At 42.8% G+C, this 25,722-nt stretch overlaps 1 protein-coding gene across 1 annotated transcript in view; it reads right to left on the reverse strand.

Moving 5' to 3' along the window:
- Positions 1–22,676, reverse strand: part of BAALC (BAALC binder of MAP3K1 and KLF4) — a 44,433-nt gene extending 21,757 nt beyond the window's left edge. The window contains exon 1 of the mRNA XM_074944003.1: positions 22,416–22,676. Within this exon, the coding sequence (XP_074800104.1) occupies positions 22,416–22,593 (178 nt within the window). The 5' untranslated portion in view covers positions 22,594–22,676. The remainder of the gene's footprint in view (positions 1–22,415) is intronic.
- Positions 22,677–25,722: the final 3,046 nt, after the last annotated feature.

Below are 25,722 nucleotides of genomic sequence, written 5' to 3' on the forward strand. Positions count from 1 at the left end.
CTTTAATTCCAGATGATGGGAAGCGTGGAGTTATTTAATTAACAATGCTATATTTTTGGAACTGACTGTGGTACAGTCTGGTTAGGTTAAATTCTTCTGGTTCAGCAGCACCTCTTATTTATTGTGGTTGATGTCTCATGAACAATGTATAAGCTTTTGTGTCATGCTGTGTAGTCATAAAAAGGTATTGTAGAGCATTAGACATTAGAGATGAACATTTTGAGTAATATTTCACAGCTAAGAAGGAATAGCTAGCTTTGTTGCCACAGGCAGTTCCTACCAGAGAAAGTATTTATCTGTGACTTCAGTTAAGTTTCTTTCTTCTAGTCTTAAAATATTTTTTAGTGACATAAGCAAAGTTTATGTATTACAAGTTGGAATTCCTATTTCTCCCCCTCTGCTTCTCCAAGAAGCTATTGGTGTTTGGGAAAACTTTACAGAGCTGCTGAAATGAGGACTGGTACATACATATTATATGCTTCTCCTGTTCAAAGTAAAATGAACTGTGGATCATACTCCCACCCTTAATTTAATGAGTATAGGTGGGGATGCAAGGAGAGGTAAATTTAGAAGCATCAGGTCACTTCTTACCATGGACAAACCTAAGGGAAGGGGGCAGAAAGGCAGGAACATTCCATGAGGATAACATCAGAGATTTTCCTGGAAAGCATCCTCTAAGGGGGCAGAATTTGAGGGCTCGCTGACTTGGCAGCAGGTGAAGCTTCTCAATCTGGGATCCAGAAGGAAAGGACCCATGAGATCCACAGAGATAGGACCCATCCAGAAGGACAGCTGTGCCTCCATGTGACTTTGTTAGGAACCCTGCTGCAGTTTGCTGGATCCTTTGATTGTGGAAATCAAACTGATCTGTATGAAATGCTGAAGCGCCATTTGCACCTTCTCCTGTCCCAAACCCTTGAGGAGTCCCTTCTGTACAGAGCCCCATTGGAAGGGCTTCCACTACATGCCAGGGAGAAGGCATTCTGTGCAGACAGAGGGAGATTTGCCTGGGGTTGTGCCCCTTCATATATATTCACGGAGGGGAGACTCCACCTACCTTTGCAAACATTTAGGGCTCAGTGCTGCTTTCTGACTGGCAGCATCATACCACAAAGCTTGGAAAGCAGCAGGAAGCTACATAACTTGTGTGTATACAAAATAACTAACTTATAAAGATATGGCCAATCACCACACTTCTTGTGTGTCATACCCTTTGGACTAACCTCTGTATGTTTGTCTGACATTAATTTGTCTCCAGAGCATGGACAGGGCCACCTTTTCTGTTTGGAAAGTAGCTCATGCATTTTCAGCACGAGTCATATGAAGTGTATGCATCCCCTGCAGTGCAATTGGTGATTTTTCAATATAGTATGACAGGTGATACCTAATGAATGACCGACGACAGGATCAAGCACGTATAGACTCTGATCTTGCAGTGAGCTCCATGTGGATTCATCCCTGTGCTTTTGCAGGTACAGGCATCTACAACATGGAGCTCTTTGCAAATTTTTGGGACCGGGTGCTCCCCCACTGATATGTCTGGATACAGAATAATGCCTTGATACTGATATGTTTGGTGTTGCACCCTGTGATGGGGTGTACCAGGCCCAGAGGCCCTTTCTGGAGGCCTCAGGATACTACCACACACCATCCCAGAAAGAAGCAGTAAAGAAGTCCTACAGGCTGCCTAGAGTGACTGCAAGGAGCAGTCAATCGGGGCCCAGGTAGGCCGTATAAAAAGAGCTGCAACGCTCAAGACAAGCACTTGCTGCCTGGAGCTGGAGGAGAGTGGATGGCATTCTTAGATGGCTGAGGGAACTACAGGACTGCAGACAGAACAGTTGCTGGCAGGGACCAGGGGATCAAGGAGGAGCTCTTGGCTGGCTGCTGGACTGAGTACAAGACTTCCACCCTACAGTAAGAATGAAGCATTTGTGAAGGTGCTGGGGCTGTGGAGAAGCTTCCCAGGGAATTGAAGCAGCATAGTGAAGAGTTAAAGAGGACACAGTGGCACATAACTGCTATTCAGAGGGTCCTGGGCTGAGACCAGGAGTAGTGGGTGGGTCTGGGTTCCTTCCCCTGCATTAGCCATGGGGAAGTGGCCTGAATATTGAAATGTGATACACTCTCAGAAGGGGAACTGAACTGCTTAGTGGCTCAGCTGGCGAGCTGGGGCCAGAAGGATCCAGAGAGAGCAAAGCCATTGCCTCCATGGAGGAAGCCTTGGGATATGGCTCAATACCCAGGCCAGGTAAAGACTGTCATACTATTAAAGGACTGAGCCTGAGGAGGGCTGCAGGACATTATGGAGGGCCCTGAAATAGACCCAGTTGGACTGTATGCTGCAGAAGGGATTTGTTTTGTTTGCACACCAACAGTGCGTGACTCGGTCGGAGGGCTGAGTCTCAAAAGAACTGCCTGAAAAACCACTGACAGGGGTTACCACAGACTGAGAGTGGAGCAGATGCACACCTGCCCTGGGATGCTCGCGAGAGGTGGGTGCCACCCTGTTACACACCGCATGCACTGATATACCATCAAGAAATAGAGGCAAATATCATGGCTATATTTGTTCTGGAAGGAAAATACAGATGGTACCGAACTTAACAACTTGCCTGTGATCACAGCCCCACACACACTACACACAAAATAACAGGCTTAAAACTTGTCTAATCATCTAGCACATAAATTTGAATTTAAGTTGTGATCTTCATTTTAAGGAGTGGAACAACTTTCCAGGTCCAGGAGAGCAGTAAAATAAAAACAATTTCAAAGTTAAATTGAGGCCAGTCAGCCTTGACAATAACCCTTTTATTAGGCCTTAAATAATAAATACTTAGTACATAGAGAGGTTTATGTCATTAAAGAACTCTGCAAACACTCACAACACTTCTGGGAGGTTGGTAAACATTACTACCTTCACTGATTTTCCCAAAGCCACAGAGGAATCCAGTGCCAGACAGGGCTAGATCCCAGCATGACTTTCCGGCTCCTGGTCCCTCACTCTGGCTCTTATTTACTGGATACAGTAGTCATCTAAGACCTAGACCCCTTTCTTCTGCTGATATGCCCACAGGAGGAGGGCAAGGAAGAATGAAACAAAAACAGTTCCCTCCTAATTCTTCCATTTTGGGGTGGCATTTGCCTTCCCTTTTAGCTCCTGGAAGAGCAGGGGTTCAATCTCTCACCCTCTGTGGATCCTCTGAGAGCCACACTCAGAAAGCCAGGGCCCCCTGTATGGCAGCCCGGTGTCTCTTTGCTGTCTCCCCGTCCTCTGTGGCTTTCTTCTCTGGAGAGTGTCCTCTGGAAGCACCTTAAGAGTGAAAAGGGATTCCACAGTGCAGGGAGAGGTAGCAGAAACATTAAACAGTGTTAGGTTTCATTAACTTTTCTGAGTACTCCCACAGGGTTTGGGCAATGTTGTTCTCATAGCCTTAAATATAGCAACACAAATGGTTCTGCAATAATAAGTCAATTAGTGATGAAAAATTACACGGTTTTGAATGAGAGAAAGTGCTTCTGAATCACTCCACTGACATGTTCCTTGGTTGCTATGGTGAAAATGTATTTGTTTAAACCAGTTAAAGAAATACTAGGGATTCAGTATTCCCTCGGTATTATCAAAGGGTTAAAACAATAATATTAATGTAACTTTGGGGATGATTGTTTTTCTTGTTTCTGGTTATAAAAGTACTAGAATATAACATTAATTTTCATTTATCTTGCTGAAATCCTTTTAGCTGTAACACTTCAATCAACAACTCTTATCACGGATTTCCTATTGTGCACCTTGGAAATAATCCAGAGGCAAACAAAATAGAGTCCATTTTCATTATTCAGCCACTGGAAAAATGTATTTACATTATCAGAGATATCAGATCTCCACTTGCTACCACAGCAAAGTCTTCCAATAGTAACATACATATAATCCTGGGTTAATGTTGCATTTATGTTCTGCACATCCATATGTCAAATCAATTATTTTACTCTGGTAAAGAACAGCAAATAGGGATTAATTCCTCTTTAGAGAGGGAGGTAAACAATTATTTTCAGTTCGAATGTCTTAACTTACAAAACAATGAGTTTTTTTTTATCTGAGAGGTTATACAAGACCTGCTCTGACCTGTAAGAGTCACCATAGCATCCCCTCACAACATTCCCCCTTTCTGACTCTCCTCCTCACCTTCAACCATGTGTTGGACTCTTTTCTGACTGACGAGGATTGGATCTCACTTCTTCTGGAGCCCATAAATACAATTTCTGAGTGTTTTGGAATCACTAGAAATCTCTGCAGGGTGTTTGTAGCCTTTTATGTTATTTAAAATGAATTTAGTAATGTGGTATTATGCCACTGTAGGTTTGGCTCTGGTGGCTAGTTTCAAGCTTAACAGAGTGAAAGTCACCTCTGCTACTTGCTTCAGATTTAGAGTCTCTAGGAACACATAAAGACCAAGGCTAGTGGCCATGCATACATTCACAAGTACAAGGTCTAGTCTGTTTTACAAGTTTTATTAAAGGTTATTAAGGTTATGATTACCCATGCATATAGAAATTATATAAAGACCTATGCACAAGTTACAAATATAGTCATACTCGCATGCTTAACAATATTTCTAGGGTCTGATGGATGCCTTGCCAATTGATCATCAGTAGAGGGATAGTTCCTATTGGAGTTTTCCTGTAGGGAACTCATTTTACCCAGTCTGGGAGCCCTCTGTTATCTCGTGATTCTGACTACACCTACACTCTGCACAAGTGTGTGATGGTGTCCTCCCTCTTTTTCCTTATTTGTATTTGTTCCCCCAAGAATAATGGTGTACCCCATTTTTCATAGGTTGGTTATTCTCATTAGCATTTATGCATAATGTATACCCTGCAGTTAGGGCCCGTGTTAGAACAATGTGACTACCAGGTATCTTGTAGTCAAAATTACTCTTGTGGTTAATTTTTAAGCCATTGGCACATCTTTTCCTGTAATCTTGTAGCACAGGGTCATTCTTTGGTCACTTATTTATGTCAAGCATTTCTTAGGCCTAAGTCCTAGTATGGTTAAGCTGACATTTTACATGTCTCGGCCTGTAGGCCTTGCATTTCAGCCCTACTTACTTAGATACCTAATGCATTCTTATCCCTTTTGACTACTGATCAATTTTATACTTCTATAATCCTACAATTTAAATCTATTTAGCATACAATGATTATACATTATGTAACCCTTCTGCCCATCAGAGCTGGCAGCAACAAGGGCCGGGTTCAGTATCTAGGGGTTCCGTTTCAATAACACAATGCAAAACCGGCTTGAGCCCCCACCCAGTGACCTTTATGACAATTACATACCACCCCCCTGGGCACCTCTAAGAGGCAATACTTCCCCTCTCGCAAGCACGGAGTCTGAGTGAAGCAAAAGCCTTTTAATAAAGGAGGGAAACAATGCGGCATTATGTTGGGGAAACACCACAAACAGGATTCATAACACCAACCATGAGCAAAAAACCCCCACCCCCAAGTAAGTTTGGCAGTGTCCTTTTCCTCTCAAGGTCTTAAGTCCAGCAACCCAATAGTCACCCCACACACACACACAGTTTCTGTCCTTGGTCAGTGCAGCCCCCACAGAGTTCAGAAGTTCATCTGCAGAGTTTACCTCCCAGCCTGGGTGGAAGTGGAGGGAGGTATGGGGGACATCTTACATGCTCCTGTCCGCTCCTCTCTGCCAGCTGCCCAGCTAGCCACTCTGCCCCGCTCTCCAAGCTAGCCGTCCTGATGTCCACTCACCAACTTGTCTTCAGACCCCCCCATGCACACTTAACACAGCTCTCAGTGATCTCAGCTCTTAGTAACTTCAGCTCTTTAGTGATTTCAGCTATCAGTGATTTTGAGCTGGTAGTAGGGGAGCCTTAGTGCTTGTGCACCACTAGCCCAAAGTAGGTCTAATACTTAGACCTAGGTATCAGTGATTTCAGCTCTGCAGCATGTAATGAGACTCCTAATAGGGCCAAAATTAGCTCTGCTATTACACAGTGGAGAGAGGAGGGGTCAAAATAGTGTTTCAGGCCCTCAGAAGAGTCCCAAACTACCAGGTACACATACCTGTCCCCAGTCTCTCTCAATTCACTGGGTTTTGGAACCCATGTTCGTTGCCTAGTGAGGGCTACTTAGTTGAGGGCGAGTCCCTCTTTCATAAAATGCCAAGTATAGTTCTACTGTCCTTGATTCACATAACCATGATAACAATGCTTTATTACTTCTGCCCCAATAACAAAGAGACTGGGGATCCCACAGCAGCCAAAGTGACCATTTGGGCAAGCAGTCCATCATTCTAGGCAGGGTGGGTGTGCCCATGCAAACAAGATCAGCCCTTGAAGTCCTTTTCCACAGCTCATCATCCCGATGAGTCGAAAGAATAGTAAATATGGCAGGCGACCAGCTTGGCTTAACGGTGAAATCCTAGCGGATCTTAAACATAAAAAAGAAGCTTACAAGAAGTGGAAGGTTGGACATATGACCAGGGATGAGTATAAAAATATTGCTCGGGCGTGTAGGAATTAAATCAGGAGGGCCAAATCGCACCTGGAGCTGCAGCTAGCAAGAGATGTCAAGAGTAACAAGAAGGGTTTCTTCAGGTATGTTGGCAACAAGAAGAAAGCCAAGGAAAGTGTGGGCCCCTTACTGAATGAGGGAGGCAACCTAGTGACAGAGGATATGGAAAAAGCTAATGTACTCAATGCTTTTTTTGCCTCTGTCTTCACGAACAAGGTCAGCTCCCAGACTGCTGCGCTGGGCGTCACAGCATGGGGAGTAGATGGCCAGCCCTCAGTGGAGAAAGACGTGGTGAGGGACTATTTAGAAAAGCTGGACGTGCACAAGTCCATGGGGCCGGACGAGTTGCACCCGAGAGTGCTAAAGGAATTGGCGAATGTGATTGCAGAGCCATTGGCCGTTATCTTTGAAAACTCGTGGTGAACGGGGGAAGTCCCGGATCACTGGAAAAAGGCTAATGTAGTGCCCATCTTTAAAAAAGGGAAGGAGGAGGATCCTGGGAACTACAGGCCAGTCAGCCTCACCTCAGTCCCCGGAAAAATCATGGAGCAGGTCCTCAAGGAATCAATCCTGAAGCACTTACACGAGAGGAAAGTGATCAGGAACAGTCAGCATGGATTCATCAAGGGTAGGTCATGCCTGACTAATCTAATCACCTTCTATGATGAGATTACTGATTCTGTGGATGAAGGGAAAGCAGTGGATGTATTGTTTCTTGACTTTAGCAAAGCTTTTGACACGGTCTCCCACAGTATTCTTGTCAGCAAGTTAAAGAAGTATGGGCTGGATGAATGCACTATAAGGTGGGTAGAAAGTTGGCTAGATTGTCGGGCTCAACGGGTAGTGATCAATGGCTCCATGTCTAGTTGGCAGCCGGTGTCAAGTGGAGTGCCCCAGGGGTTGGTCCTGGGGCCGGTTTTGTTCAATATCTTCATAAATGATCTGGAGGATGGTGTGGATTGCACTCTCAGCAAATTTGCGGATGATACTAAACTGGGAGGAGTGGTAGATACGCTGGAGGGCAGGGATAGAATACAGAGAGACCTAGACAAATTGGAGGATTGGGCCAAAAGAAACCTGATGAGGTTCAATAAGGATAAGTGCAGGGTCCTGCACTTAGGACAGAAGAACCCAATGCACAGCTACAGACTAGGGACCGAATGGCTAGGCAGCAGTTCTGCGGAAAAGGACCTAGGGGTTACAGTGGACGAGAAGCTGGATATGAGTCAGCAGTGTGCCCTTGTTGCCAAGAAGGCCAATGGCATTTTGGGATGTATAAGTAGGGGCATAGCGAGCAGATCGAGGGATGTGATCGTTCCCCTCTATTCGACATTGGTGAGGCCTCATCTGGAGTACTGTGTCCAGTTTTGGGCCCCCCACTACAAGAAGGATGTGGATAAATTGGAGAGAGTCCAGCGAAGGGCAACAAAAATGATTAGGGGTCTGGAACACATGACTTATGAGGAGAGGCTGAGGGAACTGGGAATGTTTAGTCTACAGAAGAGAAGAATGAGGGGGGATTTGATAGCTGCTTTCAACTACCTGAGAGGTGGTTCCAGAGAGGATGGTTCTAGACTATTCTCAGTGGTAGAAGAGGACAGGACAAGGAGTAATGGTCTCAAGTTGCAGTGGGGGAGGTTTAGGTTGGATATTAGGAAAAACTTTTTCACTAGGAGGGTGGTGAAACACTGGAATGCGTTACCTAGGGAGGTGGTAGAATCTCCTTCCTTGGAAGTTTTTAAGGTCAGGCTTGACAAAGCCCTGGCTAGGATGATTTGATTGGGGATTGGTCCTGCTTTGAGCAGGGGGTTGGACTAGATGACCTCCTGAGGTCGGTCCCTTCCAACCCTGATATTCTATGATTCTATGTCAGGGTAGAGCTCATTCTGACTCTGCTTACAATTACATGACATGTTAGTTAATAACATTACACAATAAATGAATGATAAAATGAAGTAATTGGCTAAAGCAGTCCATCTTCCCAGAAGCTGAATGTGTTGTTCAGGTATCAGAGAACTTGTCTGAATCCTGATTCATTGCACAGTAGTACACTATGCTACCCCTATACCATTAGGCTAGTCCCAACCACCTTATTGTGCTGGAAGTTTGCGAGATCTAGAGTGCTTTAATTTTTCTTTGATGCTGAGAGTCAGATCTTCCTGATATGAAGTCCTGATATGGTGCAATAGAGGCAGTGTGAAAGGACTGGTAAAAGGAAGGCAACTGATGTGGGTTAAGGTTTGTGGGAATTCCAGAAGTGAGACTTTAGGAAGGATTTGAATGAGAAGAGATTGTAGGCTTTGGGGTGCTGGGAGTGAGAAGTCATTCTGTAGGATCAGCAGGGTGGGAGGCACAGAGCTGGGAATGGAAGGACACGAATGGGATGTTAAGGTTGGTAGCTGCAGGAACTGAAACACAATAAAATGTATTGCTGGAAAAATGGAGGGCTGTAGCCAGACAGCCAGCCCCCCCTCAGACCAGCATTGCTGGAAACACACGGGAGCCAAAACACCAGGGCACTCCAGCACAGCCTTTGAAGCTGTGAGAAGCACAGGTGTGCTGCGACAATGTGCCTCTGGGAACGTATACAACAATTGGGCTCACAGCAGGCAGAGGCGCTGTGACAGACATGGCTCTTAGCCCCTACTAAACAGCATGATGCACACACACCAACATCCTAGGTGGGAAAATATTTACCCTAATAAAAGGAATGTCCAGTAGTTGACACTTATTGTTTCTCTCCCTTGCAAGTGTAAACTACTCTTGCGAGAGCTGGCGTCACCCAGATAGACCAGCCCCAATTTGGTAAAGAAAGGAGAAAGAGAATAAAGGAGTACAGAGGTATAAGTAGGGGACCTACAGCACCATGATTTTTGAGTGCTTTTCACTATCTATCTGCTGGTCAGATAAGTGACAGCCTCCCAAGGCTTCTGCAGCTAAGAGGGTCCCTAAGCCTTGTCCCTTATTCGTCTTTCCGCGGAATTGAGTGACCGATCCTGGCTTGGCACCGCTGGAATCGAGAGATGCAAGGAGGGTAAGAAGCACCCACACCTGATCTCCTATCTTTAGTGTACACATATTTTGAAATAGAGCTCTATACTTTGTTTTCTTTCTTTGGGATTGTAGCTTCAGTTTTATAACTTGTTTGTGTGTGTAACATCTCTACATTTAAATAAGTAGGCACTAGCAATTTTGTAACCACATGATTAGAATCTAGTTTAATAAATTTTGGTAACCATTTGTGCATAAGCCTGACTTGTTTCTCTGGTTTACTGTAAAGCAGCCAACACAATTAAAGAACCTCAGCCGTTTTGGCTATAAAGCCTGGCCATTAGGTGAGAGTACTAAGAGCCTAGCGTTGAGTTGTGCCGCCTCCACGGGGCAAACTCTTGGGGCACCTGTCAGTCAATCCTGACTGCCCGCTGCGAAGGAGCTCTGAGCTCTAGCAGTTAAAGTCACGGGTGTGGAGAGGCTCTTAGTGCTGCCATTGGGGCACCTGTCAGTCAGTGTTGACTGCCCGCTGCGAAGGAGCTCTGAGCTCTAGCAGTTAAAGTCACGGGTGGTTAGGACCTTGGGGCATCTGTCAGCCTAGCCCGGGCTGCCCGCCGCGAAGGGACAGTGCGTCCTAGCGGTTAAAGTCACGGATGGTATAAACGGGCATAGCTGGCACCTCACCAAACATCCTGGCCATCGGCTAACAAGGGCCAAAAATCAAAATGAGAGGGATTGGAAAATTATTTTCTCTTCTGCAGATGGCCAGTCTTTCTCCTGGATAGGTTGCCCTGCAACTCAGTCAGAATCCATGATCTTCTGGGAAGACAGAAAGGCTCAAGATAACTTTTGCTTGATGAGGTACATAAGATTTTAAGAGTCAACCAGCAGAGGGCAAAGCAGAGAACTTGACTCTTCAATCAACTGACTAGAGGGATTTAAAAATAAATCCAACAACTTTAAAAAAAAAACAAACCCAACCTTACCTCCTGCAGTGAAGCTCACAGTTACAAACTCCCTCAGTACAAAACTGCACCTTCATTTACCCATTTCCTTTTTTAAAAGCATACAGTGTTACTGATCATAATAGAAAAAAAGGCAAAATAGGTTTTTGATACTAAACAAATAATAAGTACTTAAGCCAATAGCCAAGAAAATTGTTGGAGAAGAGCGCACTACTGATTACGGTACAAAACAGGGACAAGCCATTGTTTCCATGCAAGTCCATTGGTGGGAAATATACATACTCACGCAGCATGTAGCATCATTGGCTTAATCACTGAGAATGCTATGTTTAGCTGTCGACAATCCCTCAGTGTTGAGCTGTAGTATTCTCAGGGCTAGTTCAAAGGCTTAAATGTTCGGGGGGTAGGAAGAATTACATCACGAATGTTGGCTGGCAAGTGACCAAGATTCAATCCTAGAAAGGACTTCAAATGCTGTCTGCTGGTTGGATCATCAGTTTCCCTGGTATGAACCGGGTACTCATGGGTTCACAAAAAAATGCTGATCATCTTTCTCATCACTTGAAATATGAATCCCAGCCAAACTACCTCAGCATAATCCTTGACAGATTTCTTACATATCTTAACCAACTGAGGAAAAGGCACCTAACGTGAGGACTCAGAACATATCTTCTAAGCAAAATGACCAGGACTTCATGGGGAGCAAACACTCAAATTCTCTGATCATCTGAGTTAGCTCTCTGTTACTCTGCAGCTGTACTCTGGTCTGGCTCCATCTGTCTCACAACAAGTTGGTTGACACACAAATACATTCAACCATGCACATCGTAACTGGGATGATTTCATCCACCCCAGCACTATGGCTCCCCGAGGTAAGCCACTCATCCACACATCTGTTGTGAGGATGCTACAGCCTCAATGGGTGAGAAGATCAGGGCAAACCCAAACCTGCCACCATCCAGTCCTCTTTGACTACCCAAAAGCACACCTGTCTTCAAAGCACCCATTGCAGGCCTACTTGCCGTGCCCAGATTTCTCTGTAACATTGATGTGGCATGAAGAATAGTCTGGAGCTGATGTCAGAAACCACTCTCCTATAACTGACCTGACTGTGCATGTACCCAGCTTTGATTTGCCATGCTGCTCATGGGTCCTTCTGAACAGATTTTGAATGGACATGGGTCAATGTGCAGCCAGTCTTCACCCCTAAGCACAGGTGCTGGAACTAGGGGTGGTTGGGGTGCTACTGCACCCCCTGGCTTGAAGTGGTTTCCATCATATACAGGGTTTACAGTTTGGTTCAATGGCCCTCAGCACCCCCACTATACAAATTGTTCCAGCACCCCTGCACCTGAGGCCAATGAGAGGATCTCACATACAGCTGTGGCCAAAGACAGACAACGTCACACAGCACTGACAACTGCCCTCTGACCAGATTTGAGGGTGGTCTGAGGGCTCTGCACTTTGCTGATGAGGGTGCCGCAAACTGGCTTGGCAAGCTCTGCATTTGATAAGAAGAACTGGCATAATCCAACAAAATAGCACTGCTCCATCTCTGCCAAACATGAGGCCTGGTGTAAAAGAAAAATTAGCAGGATTGCTGCACAGCTTTTCAGTCCTGACATTAACTGAATCTGAGCTTAAAATAAGAAACAACTTTGAACCTCAGAATTTCTTACACTGCAATTAAGTTCCCTTGCCTTTAAGGTGTGCATTACACCGAAAGTGGGACTGGCATGATTATTTTGACTGTTCTGTGTCTATAATGCTGTTCTTGTTACAGGTATCCAAACCTCTGTCACCTTGAGACTGGATTACAATTATGTGCTCAACATGAGGCTATCCCTAAACACCATTAGGAAGTTTCAGTAATGCAGAATGCAGCAGCCTGCGTTCTTAGCAGTGTTTACATATGAAACACGTTACACCTGTACTCTGTGATTGGGACTAACTTCCATTGCATTTCCAAGTTCAATTTTATGGGTTTTTTTTGTTTGTTTGTTTTTGTTTTTTCAATCTGTATATCCCAAGTGGTTCAGTACCCACTAGACTCTCTCCTGGAGATACCAAGACAGCTAGGGAGACCTTCTGCTGAGGGCCTATGCACAAGGCACATTAAATGAATTTGTTTTACCCACGTGCAAATGACTACACAAGGTGGAAAATCATGTGGAATCAGTCCCACTCCATCTACTTTGAAATGCAGGGGGAATTTAGGGAGACAGATTGTAATTATACAAATTGGAATTCATCTGGGATTTTGTGAAAAATGGTATGGTCTGTTGATAAACCACAAATGATGAGGATACTGATTATACAACACATCCTAAAGTCCCCACCTCTATCATCACAGTAGCTCAAAACAAGAACACTGATTTAGGGAAGAGTACCACCTCCTGACCTGTAAACCTCACTTAGTGTGACCCATACTTACAGGGTAGAGGACTCTATCCTGGGAAGCAGAGACTCTGAAGAAGACTTGGGGGACATGATGAATAATCAGCTGAACATGAGCTCCCAATGTGATGCTCTGAACAAAAGAGCTAATGCAATCCTGGGATGCATAAACAGTGGAATCTTGAGTTGGAATAGAAAAGTTATTTTACCTCTAAACTTGGCACTGGTGCAACCAGAGTTTAAATACTTCATCTAGTTCTGGTGCCTGCAATTCAAGAATGATGTTGGTAAATTGGAGAGGGTTCAGAGAAGAGCCACAAGAATGATTAATGGATTAGAAACATGCCTTACAATGATAGAAGCAAGGAGCTCAATCTATTTAATAGACAGAAGGTTAAAGGCTGGAAGTTGAAGCTAGCTAAATTCAAACAGTAAACAAAGTATAACTTTTTAACAGTGAGGGTAATTAACCACTGGAACAATTTACAAGGGTTGTGGTGGATTCTTGATCACTGACCACTTTTAAATCAAGATTGGATGTTTTTCTGAAAGATCTGTTCTAGGAATTATTTTGGGGAAGCTCTATGGCCTGTGTTACACCGGGCGTCAGAATAGATGATCACAGTGGTCCTTTCTGGCCTTGAAATCTATGAAGCTATAAATAAATCAAACCAATATAAAAGCTTTTCAGAAAAATCAGATTTACCAAGTAAATATTGCTTAAATACTGTCCCTGCTCCTCAACGCAGACATTACTATTACTTCTCCTGATCTACACATTTCCAGCTTCTAATATAGGTCATTAACATAATGCCATCTTAATTTCACAGAGATGTTGGAGTCAGTATGATCGCTGAAGAGATACAACTGAGAGTGGCATGAAAAATTGCTGTACAGTATATGGAGAATTGGATGGATGTTTTACATTTATGGCCCTGAGCCATCAAAACGTTGAATCTAGCCACATGCTTAATATATTGCAAGACCAGAAGAAACCATTGTGAATGTTTAGTCTGACCTCTTGTACACAACAGACCACAGAACTTCTCCAGAATAATTCCTGGAGCATATATCTTTAGAGGTTTTTTTATCTTGATTGAAAAATTGTCAGTGATCGAGAATCCGCCACGATCCTTGTAAGTTGTTCCAAAGGTTAATTACCCTCACTGTTAAAAAGTCATGCTTATTTCCAGCCATTGGATTGTGTTATACCTTTCTCTGCTAGATTGAAGAGCCCATTATTAAATATTGGTTTCCCATGTAGTTAGTAATAGACTGGAATCAAGTCATCCCTTAACTGTCTCTTTGTTAAGTTAAATAGACTGAGCTCTCTGAGTCCTTAACCTCCAACTGCCAAATGCTGGGACCGGACAACAGAGTATGGATCGCTCAAAATTGCCCTGTTCTGTTCATTGCCTCTGAAGCATCTGGCACTGGCAACTGTCAGAAGACAGGATACTCACTAGATGGAGAATTAGTTTGACCCCATATGGCCATTCTTATTTTCTTAGTCTATCCTTTAATCATTCTCATGGCTATTCAATGAACTGTCTCCAATTTATCAACATCATTCTTGAATTGCAGGCACCAGAACGGGACACCGTATTCCAGCTCTGGTTGCAACAGAGCCAAATATAGAGATAAAATAACTTTTTTAATCCTACTCGAGATTCCCCTGATTATGTGTTGCCTGACTACATTAGTTCTTTTGGTCAGAGCATCAAGTGGGAGCTCATGTTCAGATGATTATCCATCATGGCCCCCAAATCTTCTTCAGTCATTGCTTCTCAGGATAGAGTCCCCAATCCTATAAGTACGGCGTACAATATTGTTCCTAGATATATACATTTTCATTTAGTTGTACTAAAATACATATTGTTTGCTTGTGTTCAGTTTACCATGTGATCCTGATTATTCTGAATAAGTGACCTTCTCCTCCCAAATTTGTGTGTCATCTGCAAACTTTATCAGTGATCATTTTATGTTTTCTTGTAGGTCATTATTAAAATTGTTACATAGCACAGGGCCAAGAACTGATCTGTGCAGAATCCCAATGGAAACACACCTTCTCAATGACTATTCCCCATTCACAGTTACATTTTGAGATCTATCAGTTAGCCAGTTTTTAATCCATTTAATGTGTGCCATGTTGCTTTTATATCATTCTAATTTTTTAATCAGAATGTCGTGCGGAACCAAGTCAAACACATTACAGAAGTCTAAGTACATTACAGCAACACTATTACCTTTACCAACCAAACTTGTAATCTCATCAAAAAAAGATATCCTAGTAGTTTGACAGGATTGATTTCCATAAACCCATGTTGATTTGTTTTAATTACATTAATCCCCTTTAATTCTTTATTAATCTATTCCCATATCAGCTGCTCTATTATCATGTCCAGGATTGATATCAGAATGACAGGCCCATCATTACCTGGGTTATCCCATTTACTTCCCCAGTGCTCCATGACTTATTGAAAATTAACCTTATCAATCAAGTGAGCTCCTCAGCCAGCTCTTTTAAAACTCTTGGGATGCAAATTATCTAGACCTGCTGATTTTAAAATATCTAACTTTAGTAGCTTCTGTTTAACATTCTCTAGAGATACTGGTGGAATGGCAAGAGTATTATCATATGATGAGACCACATCATCTGTTTTTTCCCCAAATAGAGAATATAAATGACTATTTCTGCCTTTTCTGCATTATTATTGATGATTCTACCATTTCCATTTGCTAATGGACCAATACCATTGTCAGAATTCTGTTTGTTCCTAATACATTTTAAAAACTTTTAAAAATTGTCCTTACCTCGGCTGGCCATAAATTTCTTTTTGTCCCGTTGTTTCCCTTATTTTCTACAATGCCTAACTTCTGATTTATATTCCTTACTATCAACTTTCCCTTTTTTCCATTTGTTGTATAGCTACCTTCATTTCCCTGTAAACTTGGTCATGTTTGTTTTGGTTTTTTAACTAGCATGGCCATCTTCCTCAATTGTGGCTCTTTGGGCATCTAGTAAGGTGTTTTTAAGTGATTCCCAAATTATCTTTCATATTTTTTCTAATTAAATTATTTCTCCCAGCTGATTTGGCTCATACTTGTTTTCAGCTTTGTGAAATCGGTCCTATTAAAGTACTGTGTGTGTGTGTGTGTGTGTGCGCGCGTGCGTGCGTGCGTGCCGGGGGTGAGGTGGGGGGATGACATTACATTACTGGTCTAAACTTTATTCTGTTTGCACATTATAAATGTAATGAAGTTGTGATCATTTGCACCTAAGCTACCATTAACTTTTACGTCTGTGATCAGTTCCTCTTTATCTGCTAGGACAACATCTAATTTAAAACTGATGTGTTGTAAATATAAGTTTAGGCTACAAAGAGGAAACCTTAACTGGATTCCAAGTTGAATACAATATAATATATATAGATATAGATATATATGAATGAAGAATGCAAATGTTCAATGTAGTGTCAATTCCGGTTGGTTTGCGCCCATCAGTTATTACACGCTATATCCAGTTAACTATTCTTTTCATCTACTGCCATTTAAGGTTATTTATAATTCCCTGATTCATGGGCTGAACTAAAGATGTGATTTGTTCTTGGCAGGAAAACTGAGGGAGAAAGGTGGTTATGCTGTGCATCAGTGTTATTTCTTTTCAGTCCATGCAGTACTTCCCATCAATCTTTAGTGGACAGTCTGTGAAAAATTGAATTTGCTGTCACTGAACGATGAGGTATATATGTGAATGACATGTTCAGATTAATTCCTCTGAAGCAGCAGGGTCTTGTACTCTTTCAGATTGCTTTTGGCTTGCTTTTATGTTTAATACAGTTTTTGTACTTACAGTACTGGCAGCACAGAGGTTTATTTATATGTTCTTCCCTGGGTGCTAAGTATTCTGTAAACCCTGGTGCCATTCATGCCAATCTGGAGAACATCCCCATCAAATTATGATTTAAGGGACTGATTTGCAAAGGGGTCTCAACCCATGCATTATCGCAACCCATCCTTTTATGCATGCACAAACATCTGTACTAACCCACTGTACAAATGAAATTTACTGAGGTTTTGCATATCACCTGCATGTATACATATTAATGCTTGAAAAGTGTGTCTGCTCAACTTTGCGTACACATAAATGGCCACTTTCTGAAACTAGACACTATTTTCCTGCCATCTCTTCTTCCTTTCTTCCTCCTCCCTTTTGCTCTCTTCTTCATTGCTGAGAACTGGGCCTGTTCAACACAATATATTCCCAGCAGAAGTTATGGGGAATGGAAGTTGAAAGTGTGTAGAATAAAATACATTGACAATAAAAAATGGGCCACATTATCTAGTAATTTAATCGAACAGTAATGTTTATACTAAAGTTCTGGAACACATTTACACTCAGTAAGGATGTCCTAATTATCCACTGGTCACTACAACACTTGACTGTAATAAAGTCACCCCTTCTTATTTAGCGATTAAACATCAGAGTAATTATTATGACACATTCCTTATATATTCCAGAGTTTAAATGATCTTATGGGGGGGGGGGGAGGAAAAGGCAGGTATAAGAACATAGAGCGCGGCATGGATATACCCTTATTATGCATTACTGAACTGGACATTGCATTAATGGGCTCTCCAGCAGAAATTGTTTATTGTAAAGTATATTTAAAGATATAATGATTTAATAAAGCATCTTTCTTTTTCACAAGATGAGATTTTCATTTGCAACCTCATGGTTGTTTACTCACGTTAAACTTTTAATTTCATGTTTACCTGGTCAATGGAACAGCAGATGACTGCAGCTGTGGTTATAACCAATACTGCTCTCTGTTGTTATAGCAACTAGTGTTCAAACAGCCCTGGTTTTCTACAACTCCTTTCAGTTTCTCCTACTGTAAAGCAACACACAAGGGAAGGGCAACTTTCAGAAACTTTCATAAAAAAATTGTCCAGTGCTTTGAACCCCTTTATTTGATTTCAAGTATGCTGATTCTTGAGCAGGAATCCTCAGCCTAAGTGCCAAGGTGATATCTATCAGCCTTTCCTGGCGCTGTGAGTGATCACACATTTGTAGAACAACTACATCATTCTCAGTTGGTATTTTACTTAAGTAAATGCAGCAGAACAAAAATATTTTTTCATAAACACACACAAATGCATCTAAATAGAGACAATTATGCCAAATATCAGCCTGATATTGTTGATTAGCTGATCTTAATTTATTAATTTTTTTGTGTCACTGTTGAGTTTTCCCTCCTATTATTCTGGTGGAATTTCCGTAACAAGTTCATGAAGGGCCCCATCCTGATCCTGCTTAATGGACATTTTGCCAATGATTTCAGAAGAAGGATTTGGCCCATGGTATATACTTTTTTCTGCTAATAAGTCTATTTTTTGTGGCTGCCCACTGAGAGTAGGCACCTTTGCTAACATCATGAATATGTTTTCCTCTACAGCAGAGGTTCTCAAACTGTAGTCCGTGGACCACCGGTGGTCCGTGAGCTCCATTCAGGTGGTCCGCAGATAGTTCCTTCTAAGGTGCACACCTGGGTGGCCGCACACAAGAGAATGAAGGGCCACCCACCTAATTAGTGGAGCCGCACCAGCTTGGCTTCACTAATTAGGTGGCTGGACCCTGGAGAAGATGCACATGTAAGGTGAGGTGGTGGTCTTGGGCGGAATAGGTGGGAGGGGGCAGTAGGGTGAGAAGAGGGGGTGGGGGGAATTTGGGATGTGCAGGGCTGCAGCAGCTAGAGAAAGAGGCAACTTTCCCCAGCTCCAGGGCTGCAGCTGCTAGGGAGAGATGGCCCTCCTTCCCAGACCCAGCTCCAGGGCTGCTGCAGAGGGGGAGAGAGGGCACATCCATCGCATTAGAAAGGTAAGACTACTGATATTAATATGAGTTGTGTGCTTTTATTTGTAGAACAAAAAAACCGTTAATTAAGGGGGGGTTTATATAGCGCATTTATCCAAAGCGCTTTACAATAGTTAGCTAATGGTACAAACAACATTTGGAAAGATCATTATGTGGTCCGCTGAGACCCTCAGCGATTTTCAAGTGGTCCATGAAAAAAAAAGTTTGAGAACCACTGCTCTACAGTATGTCAGGCTGATTTGCATAAAATATACTGATTTGCATAAAATATAATGTTCTTTGATAGGTTACAACTGTAAAGTATACAAAAACTAATACAGAAAGGTTTATTTGTTTTTTCAAGTCAAACAACAAAATTACTCACGTAATTAAAAAGAAGTCTTACTTGATGTGCTCTTAAGTTAAATTTTTTGATCAATTAAAGATGAATTATTATTTATAATTCAGCAGCACCCTCGGACAAAATTTGGGCCCGTTGGTGATAGATGCTGTAAAAATACATAGTAAGAGCCAGTATCTGCTCTGAGGAGCTGTCAATCAAAAGGGACAGATCATGACTATATGACCTTTTGAGCAAGAAGCAGCATTTTGTTTTATTAGTCAAAGTCATTTTCCGGAATAAGCAAAAACTGAGTTTAACACGGCTGCTGATTTAGGAGAGAGTGGGAATAGAATGACTTAAAAGGAGCTACTTCTGAGCAATAATACTGAGTTTGGTTTCAGCTGTAATTGAGTTAATGGAACTCTTAAGGGTTTTTGATAGAGGTTTGTGTTTTGCAGTTAAGAGACTGTTTACATTCCCACTAGATGTTTATCATAGTTTTTGCAGCAAGTTATACATAAATATGAACTGAGACATTACAGTTTTGGTGGTTATTCAAAAATTATTTACCTGGTGGTTTTCTTGTGGGGGATTAGCCTATTGGTGACTGAGTCTGATCCTGTAAACCCTTACTCATGCTAGTAGTTCTACTGAAGTCAATGAGGCAACTCAAGAGAGAAGAACCAAGTGTAATGAGTTGCATGATGAAGCCCTATGTGCTTCTATGGGAAAACAGTACTATTATTATGCCCAACTGTAGACTGAGCATTGGCGGAGGTTTGGGAAACCAAGATTCTGTGACAAGTCCTTAGCTTACAATTAAATGGAGGCTCTTATCAGTATTCTGCTAGAAACTCCTGGAAACCACACACCCTAAGTTTAGACAAGTTTGTCTTTTAAAAGGTTTCTTTCAATTTCACCACCTGCAATGCTTCATAATGTTACCTGTATTTTTATCTCTCTCTCCCTCTTCAATATGTGAGGCTGTTTAGTGCTATCAAAAGCTCAGCTTTGGACTTTCATGAATGGCAACCAAGTATATTTTACTTCTGTTATGATCCTGGTCAGAGGACAGAGGATCTGTTCTTTTACAGTTTTCAGTATTTCACTTACTGGTTTTTAACAATGAATATTGTTCTGTATTTACTCTTCGGAAAAATACAGAGATGTTGAAATTTTGTTAGTTTATTTAAACATTCATGTTAAAAAGATGTAAAAAGACTGATAAATAATCTAAAGAAAAAAAACTAAAACAGGAAGAAAGGAAAGATGAAATATGGAGGGGGACAGAAGATAAAAAAAGACATACAGTAATGAATTGTAATTTTATTTAATAAAAAGTTATGCCAAAATGTTATGAAATATCATAGGTTTGGCTACACACACATTTATCTACAGTGCAAGTACATAAACAGAGCTAAATATACTGGCAGAGAGAAAGAAAGATGTACTAGCATTCTGAAAATATTTTTAACAGGTATTATTAATACCAAGGATGGGGTTGATTATTTATTGTGGTACATGGGAGTATTACCAGGAATGACAGGATAACCAGGAAAGGGAAAATCAAGGTTTGAATATTAGGAAAAATTCCTGACAGTGAGATATAGCTGAGGAATAGTCTCCCAATAGAATTAAGTTAACTATTATTATTATTATTGCGGTATTTATACTGTGATAATACCTAAAATGTATTAGGAGCAGCAACCAGCAACCCTGTCTCATAGTGGCACATCACCCCAAGAACTTACCATCAAGTAGTGGTAGTTCCATCATCTGGAGCATTTAAAACTTGAGTGGACAAAACACTAGACTATATATATTAGAGAGACAAGGTGTATGAAGTTATAGCTGACCTGAAGAAGAGCTCCAGGAGCTAGAAAGCCTGTTTCTCCCACCAACAGAAGTTAGTCCAATACGAGGTATTACCTCACCTATCTTGTCTCTCTAACATCCTGGGACCAACAGAGCTCCAACAATACAAAAAAATGTATTCTAAGAACAATCCCAAACTGACAGAAAAACAGAAAAATAACTTGTGTTTTTTCTCTCTCGTCTCTGATTCCACAGGCAGATTGAAATGCCCTCAGAATCTAATTTATCTAACGCTTGCATATTGAATCTCTCCTCCCCTTTCTCCCTCACCCTGTCTTTCCCCACTGTAAATTCTTAGATCCACTGCCAGTTAACAATGTGACAAACCTTAAACATAAAAAGTCAAATTGTAGGCCAACTGCCTTATTTCACACTGTTGGGTCAATTTGCTTTTCTGCAATGTCATGGTCCATGGAATTTTATTTTCATGGGGGTTTTAAGGAAGGGAGGGTTGGCTGATTTGTGCCACTTTTAAAATATACTCCTTACTGCCTTTTTTTGCATGGTCATTTATTCTGCACCAAGAGACCATACAGTCACATTCTCTTCCAGTGAGATTATCACAAAACTAATGCCATTTATATGTTCTCCCTCAAAAAATTAAGCATCATTATCAAAGTGTGGTAGGTAGAAAACAAGCCTTTTCTAATAAAAGCATAGGAATGTGAAAGTTCCTCCTTTTCCATGTCCACTGGAAACTACAAGAAATTATGAGACCAGTGAAAGGTTTTTTTGATACACGATGCAGTGCTGCTGTAGCAAACACGAAGTTTTTAAAGTGCAGACTTAGATGCCTGCATAGGCGTAAAAAAGCATCTTTTCCCAAGGGAAAAAAGAGAAATAGACTCTATAGAATACCGCTTTGGTGCTAGTTGCAAACCCGTGTCCACGCATTTGATTAAACTCTTAACAGAACAATAAAAGAGATTCAGACAGTTCGTCCGTCCAGCCTGGGGATGCTGGATTCAAATGTGGTGTTTCACATAAGTGAGGACATTTTCTATGTGCCCGATGTTAGGGTTCAGGGGGAATTTCCAATACCTGGGGCTAGGTGAATTGGGGAGCACCGTGGTATACTCATGAGAGACAGAAACGGCCCACACTTCACAGATCGCTAGGAGTAAGCCTAAACCGGCGATCTCCCCGACCCCTCGCATTTGTCTCAGCGCGATGTACAGACGCTGTTCACCGGCCAGGTTCCCGGCGGATCAGCCGGAGCCGCTTGTCCTGCCGGTCCGCCCGGGGTCTGCGGCTGGCGAACACGGAGCTCCCCCGGGGCAGATGCGACGGAGCTGTCCCCGCTCCTAGGCTCCGGAGGGACGATAGCTGGGCAGCCCACCCGCCCCAGCTCGCCCCGGGGACCGAGCCGGAGGGAGGGGAGCGGGACAGGAGATGAGGGGCTTTGGCGGCAGCCCCGGGGACCCCCCGTCCAGCCCAGCCCAGCACTCACCCGGGTGCGGCGCGCCCTGCTCCCGCAGTCCGGCCTCGGCGCGGGCGCTCTCATGGCCGCAGGCCGGCGGCGGAGGCTCGGTGTCGGTGTTCGTCAGCCAGGTGGACTCGGTCTCGCGGGTCCAGCTCTCGTAGTAGCGCGGCTCGATGGCATCGGCTCGGCTCCCCCCGCAGCCCATCCTGCCGGCCCTGGGACCGGCCGGCTGCAGCCCAGCGCCCGCCGCTCAGTGCCAGTGCCCCGGGCGCGGCCAGCACCGCATCCCGCCTCCGCCCGCCAGCCCGGGGGCCGAGACCCGCCGGAGCAGCGCTCCGGTCCTCGCCGCTGTGCCCTCTGCCAGGCAGCCGCCCCTCCCTTCCTCGCCTCCCCCTCCGGCTGCTCGGCCTTGCGGTCTCCCGCCTCCCCGCCGTCTGCACCGCCTCGCTCCCCGGGAGTTCCTGGCGGGAGACTCGCTCTGCGCAGCCCCGGCCCACGCGGCACAGCCTGCGGCGACGCCTCTGGAAGAGGCTCCTCAGCGAGCTGTCTGACCTCCGCAACTCCTCAGCCTCCAGCCCATGAAGAGGCGGGGATGGGAGAAAGCGGCCGCCCAGAGATGCTGGTTCCCTACATTAACCGGTGATCCATTGTTAATATTTGGGATGGGCAAACCTGGCAGGCACTAGCCATAACAAACCTTGGGCGCCCTATTTCATAAATCCACCCTTCCTTTTCCTAGCATGCGAGGGCAACAGCGACTGGCTCTGGATTGCTGCATTAACTCTGTTGCTGCTGTTAAATGGGCAACACGTGTAATTCAGCCCTTTAACACCAGCTCCTTCCTGCGCTGGAATGTGCACTTCAACCTGTTTCTCTCAGAGCAACAGACAACGAGTCACTCCATTCATGAGTAAGGGTCATTAAGACTTTCACTGATAGCAACCAGCAATCATATCTGCCATAGTGAATAGTGACAGAGGAGGGAACCGCTGAAATGAATATGGTTCTGACTCGTTATTGTTATTTGATGTTTATATTACCACAACTCTCAGAGGCCCCATTTTCTGGGGAGCTGTAGGAGAGAAAGGTTTTTCCCCAGATAATTTCTCTCTTGTATAATCATTCATCAGTACAGGGCTGCAAACCAGGTATAGGATACTCATATTTAAAGAAAAAAGAAAAGGAGTACTTGTGGCACCTTAGAGACTAACAAATTTATTTGAGCATGAGCTTTCGTGAGCCACTAAATGCATCTGTAGCTCACGAAAGCTTATGCTCAAATAAATTGGTTAGTCTCTACGGTGCCACAAGTACTCCTTTTCTTTTTGCGAATACAGACTAACACGGCTGCTACTCTGAAACCTGTCATATTTAAAGATCATCTTTCCTCCTAAAGCCCTTTATAAAAGGGAATACAAATTTATTCACAGGGATCACTTCATCCACTACTGAAATGCAGGAGCAGCACACAGCAAAGCTACACAATTGTAGGCAAGGGAATATATCCAATAAGAACCGTGGGGAAATTTAGATCACCAGAATATAATTAACAGTTAGAATTAAACACACTAAGTCACCTATGTCAGCAGCCCTCAAACTGTGGTATGAGATCTTTAATAAACAAAGGGCTTCAGTTTTACATCTCATCCAATAGTGCCTTCTGCTTCAAAAGTGACTCAGAATGAAGAGTGCCACCCGTATTGCTGAATCACACAACTGTTCCAGTAGCAGCCAACCACTTAGCAAGCTCTCATCCAAGTATTGACTCACTACAGTTCTGCTTAACTCATGAGATCTGACACATGGTGCCATTGCAGACATTTCTGTTCCCCGTGGGTACAATTAAAGAGGACCCCTTCTGACTCTTTACCTTACCCAGTGGGTCAGATTAGCTAAGCAGAACAGTGGAGTCTAGTGGCACCCTATATGCCTCTAACCAGGAGGTTCTAGGGAAAGGCTCCTCGGGGAAATGTTTAAGATTTTGAATGAAAATTTGTGCACTACTGTGGATTTTAATCATGTTTCAAATCTAAGTACATTGTACTCATAGGGAACTACTTTCTAGACAGCAGTAGAGTGCTGGGTCCTGAAGAGGGTGCACACTCAGGTAAAACCTTTTGTAAGCTCTGCCTTATTCCATATTCACCTTCAAACATCAAAGGCTTCCTATGTGGCCCTGGCTCATTCCATAGGTGTCTTCAGTCATCATATAGAATGCTGTTCCATATGTTCCTTCAAAGACTGAAGTTTCCATTCAGTTTTCTAGGACAAAAGAAAGAAGCAGTGACAGAACAGTGGGAAGGTTATTTAAAAACAAAAAGATTGTGTTAGAGTAGAATTAGTGTACATAGGTGAAATAGGTTTTTAACCATTATGACTTGCTCATATCAAAATTAATTTTCACTGGATCGGACCACTTAAAGGTGCTATCTCACTCTGTGACAGATTTCTACCAACTGTTATTGAGTCTCTGAAGCTATTTTTAAAAACCTCTGCATTTTTCTTCTGTAATATAAAAGTGTATTTTCCCCTCACTGCCTTCAGACTCAAATGGCTAAATAGTTTTATGCCAACTTTAAAAAAGAGAAAGAAAAGAAGACAGACAAGACCTGCTAACTTTCAGACTCAAAGATGAAAGTTTGACTAAGATCATAAACAGTTAAAAATATTGGAATGGAAAAGCTTAGACAACCTTAGCTAACAACCTACATTCACTAACTCTACTAAATAATATAAACAACATGTTAAATTTTGTACCTTCAGCAGTACCCTTCTTTTAATAAAACTGCCCTATAGGAATCAAAGATACCTCCACATCAAAACCAGACTTCTGGCCCACGGGGTGGTACTAAAACAGAACTTCCAATATGTGCACTTCTCATTTAGTCCCCAAGCTAACAAGGGACTTCTGGGACAAATACAGCTTTCTGAGTGGTCCATGACCATGTCTGGAAAGCACAACAACATGTCAAAAGCAAATGCAGTCTTTTAGTTGGTTGAGACAAACATAAAGGCAAAGTGTAATGATACTTAATAAGACAACACAATAGCATTTATTTTATTCCAGCCTGAAAAACAAGTAGTAAAATAAACCTAACTGTATCTTGAGAAGTGTGGGGAAAAGAACTTATGTATTACATAAAGAAAGAGAGAGGTTATAGTGTGATAAATGGGACAAGTGAGTTAGTCTTCTAGAATTACATTGTACATTCTAACTAGCACTTCTGAAATAAGAGCATTGATCACAATTGTACTGATGGAGAAAGGAGATGTAATGTCATCATAAAAAGAAAGTTTATGCTTGCATATAAAGGCAAATTCATCCCTGGAGTGA

The sequence above is a fragment of the Natator depressus genome, chromosome 2 (genome assembly GCF_965152275.1).
Source record: "Natator depressus isolate rNatDep1 chromosome 2, rNatDep2.hap1, whole genome shotgun sequence".
NCBI lineage: Eukaryota > Metazoa > Chordata > Testudines > Cheloniidae > Natator > Natator depressus.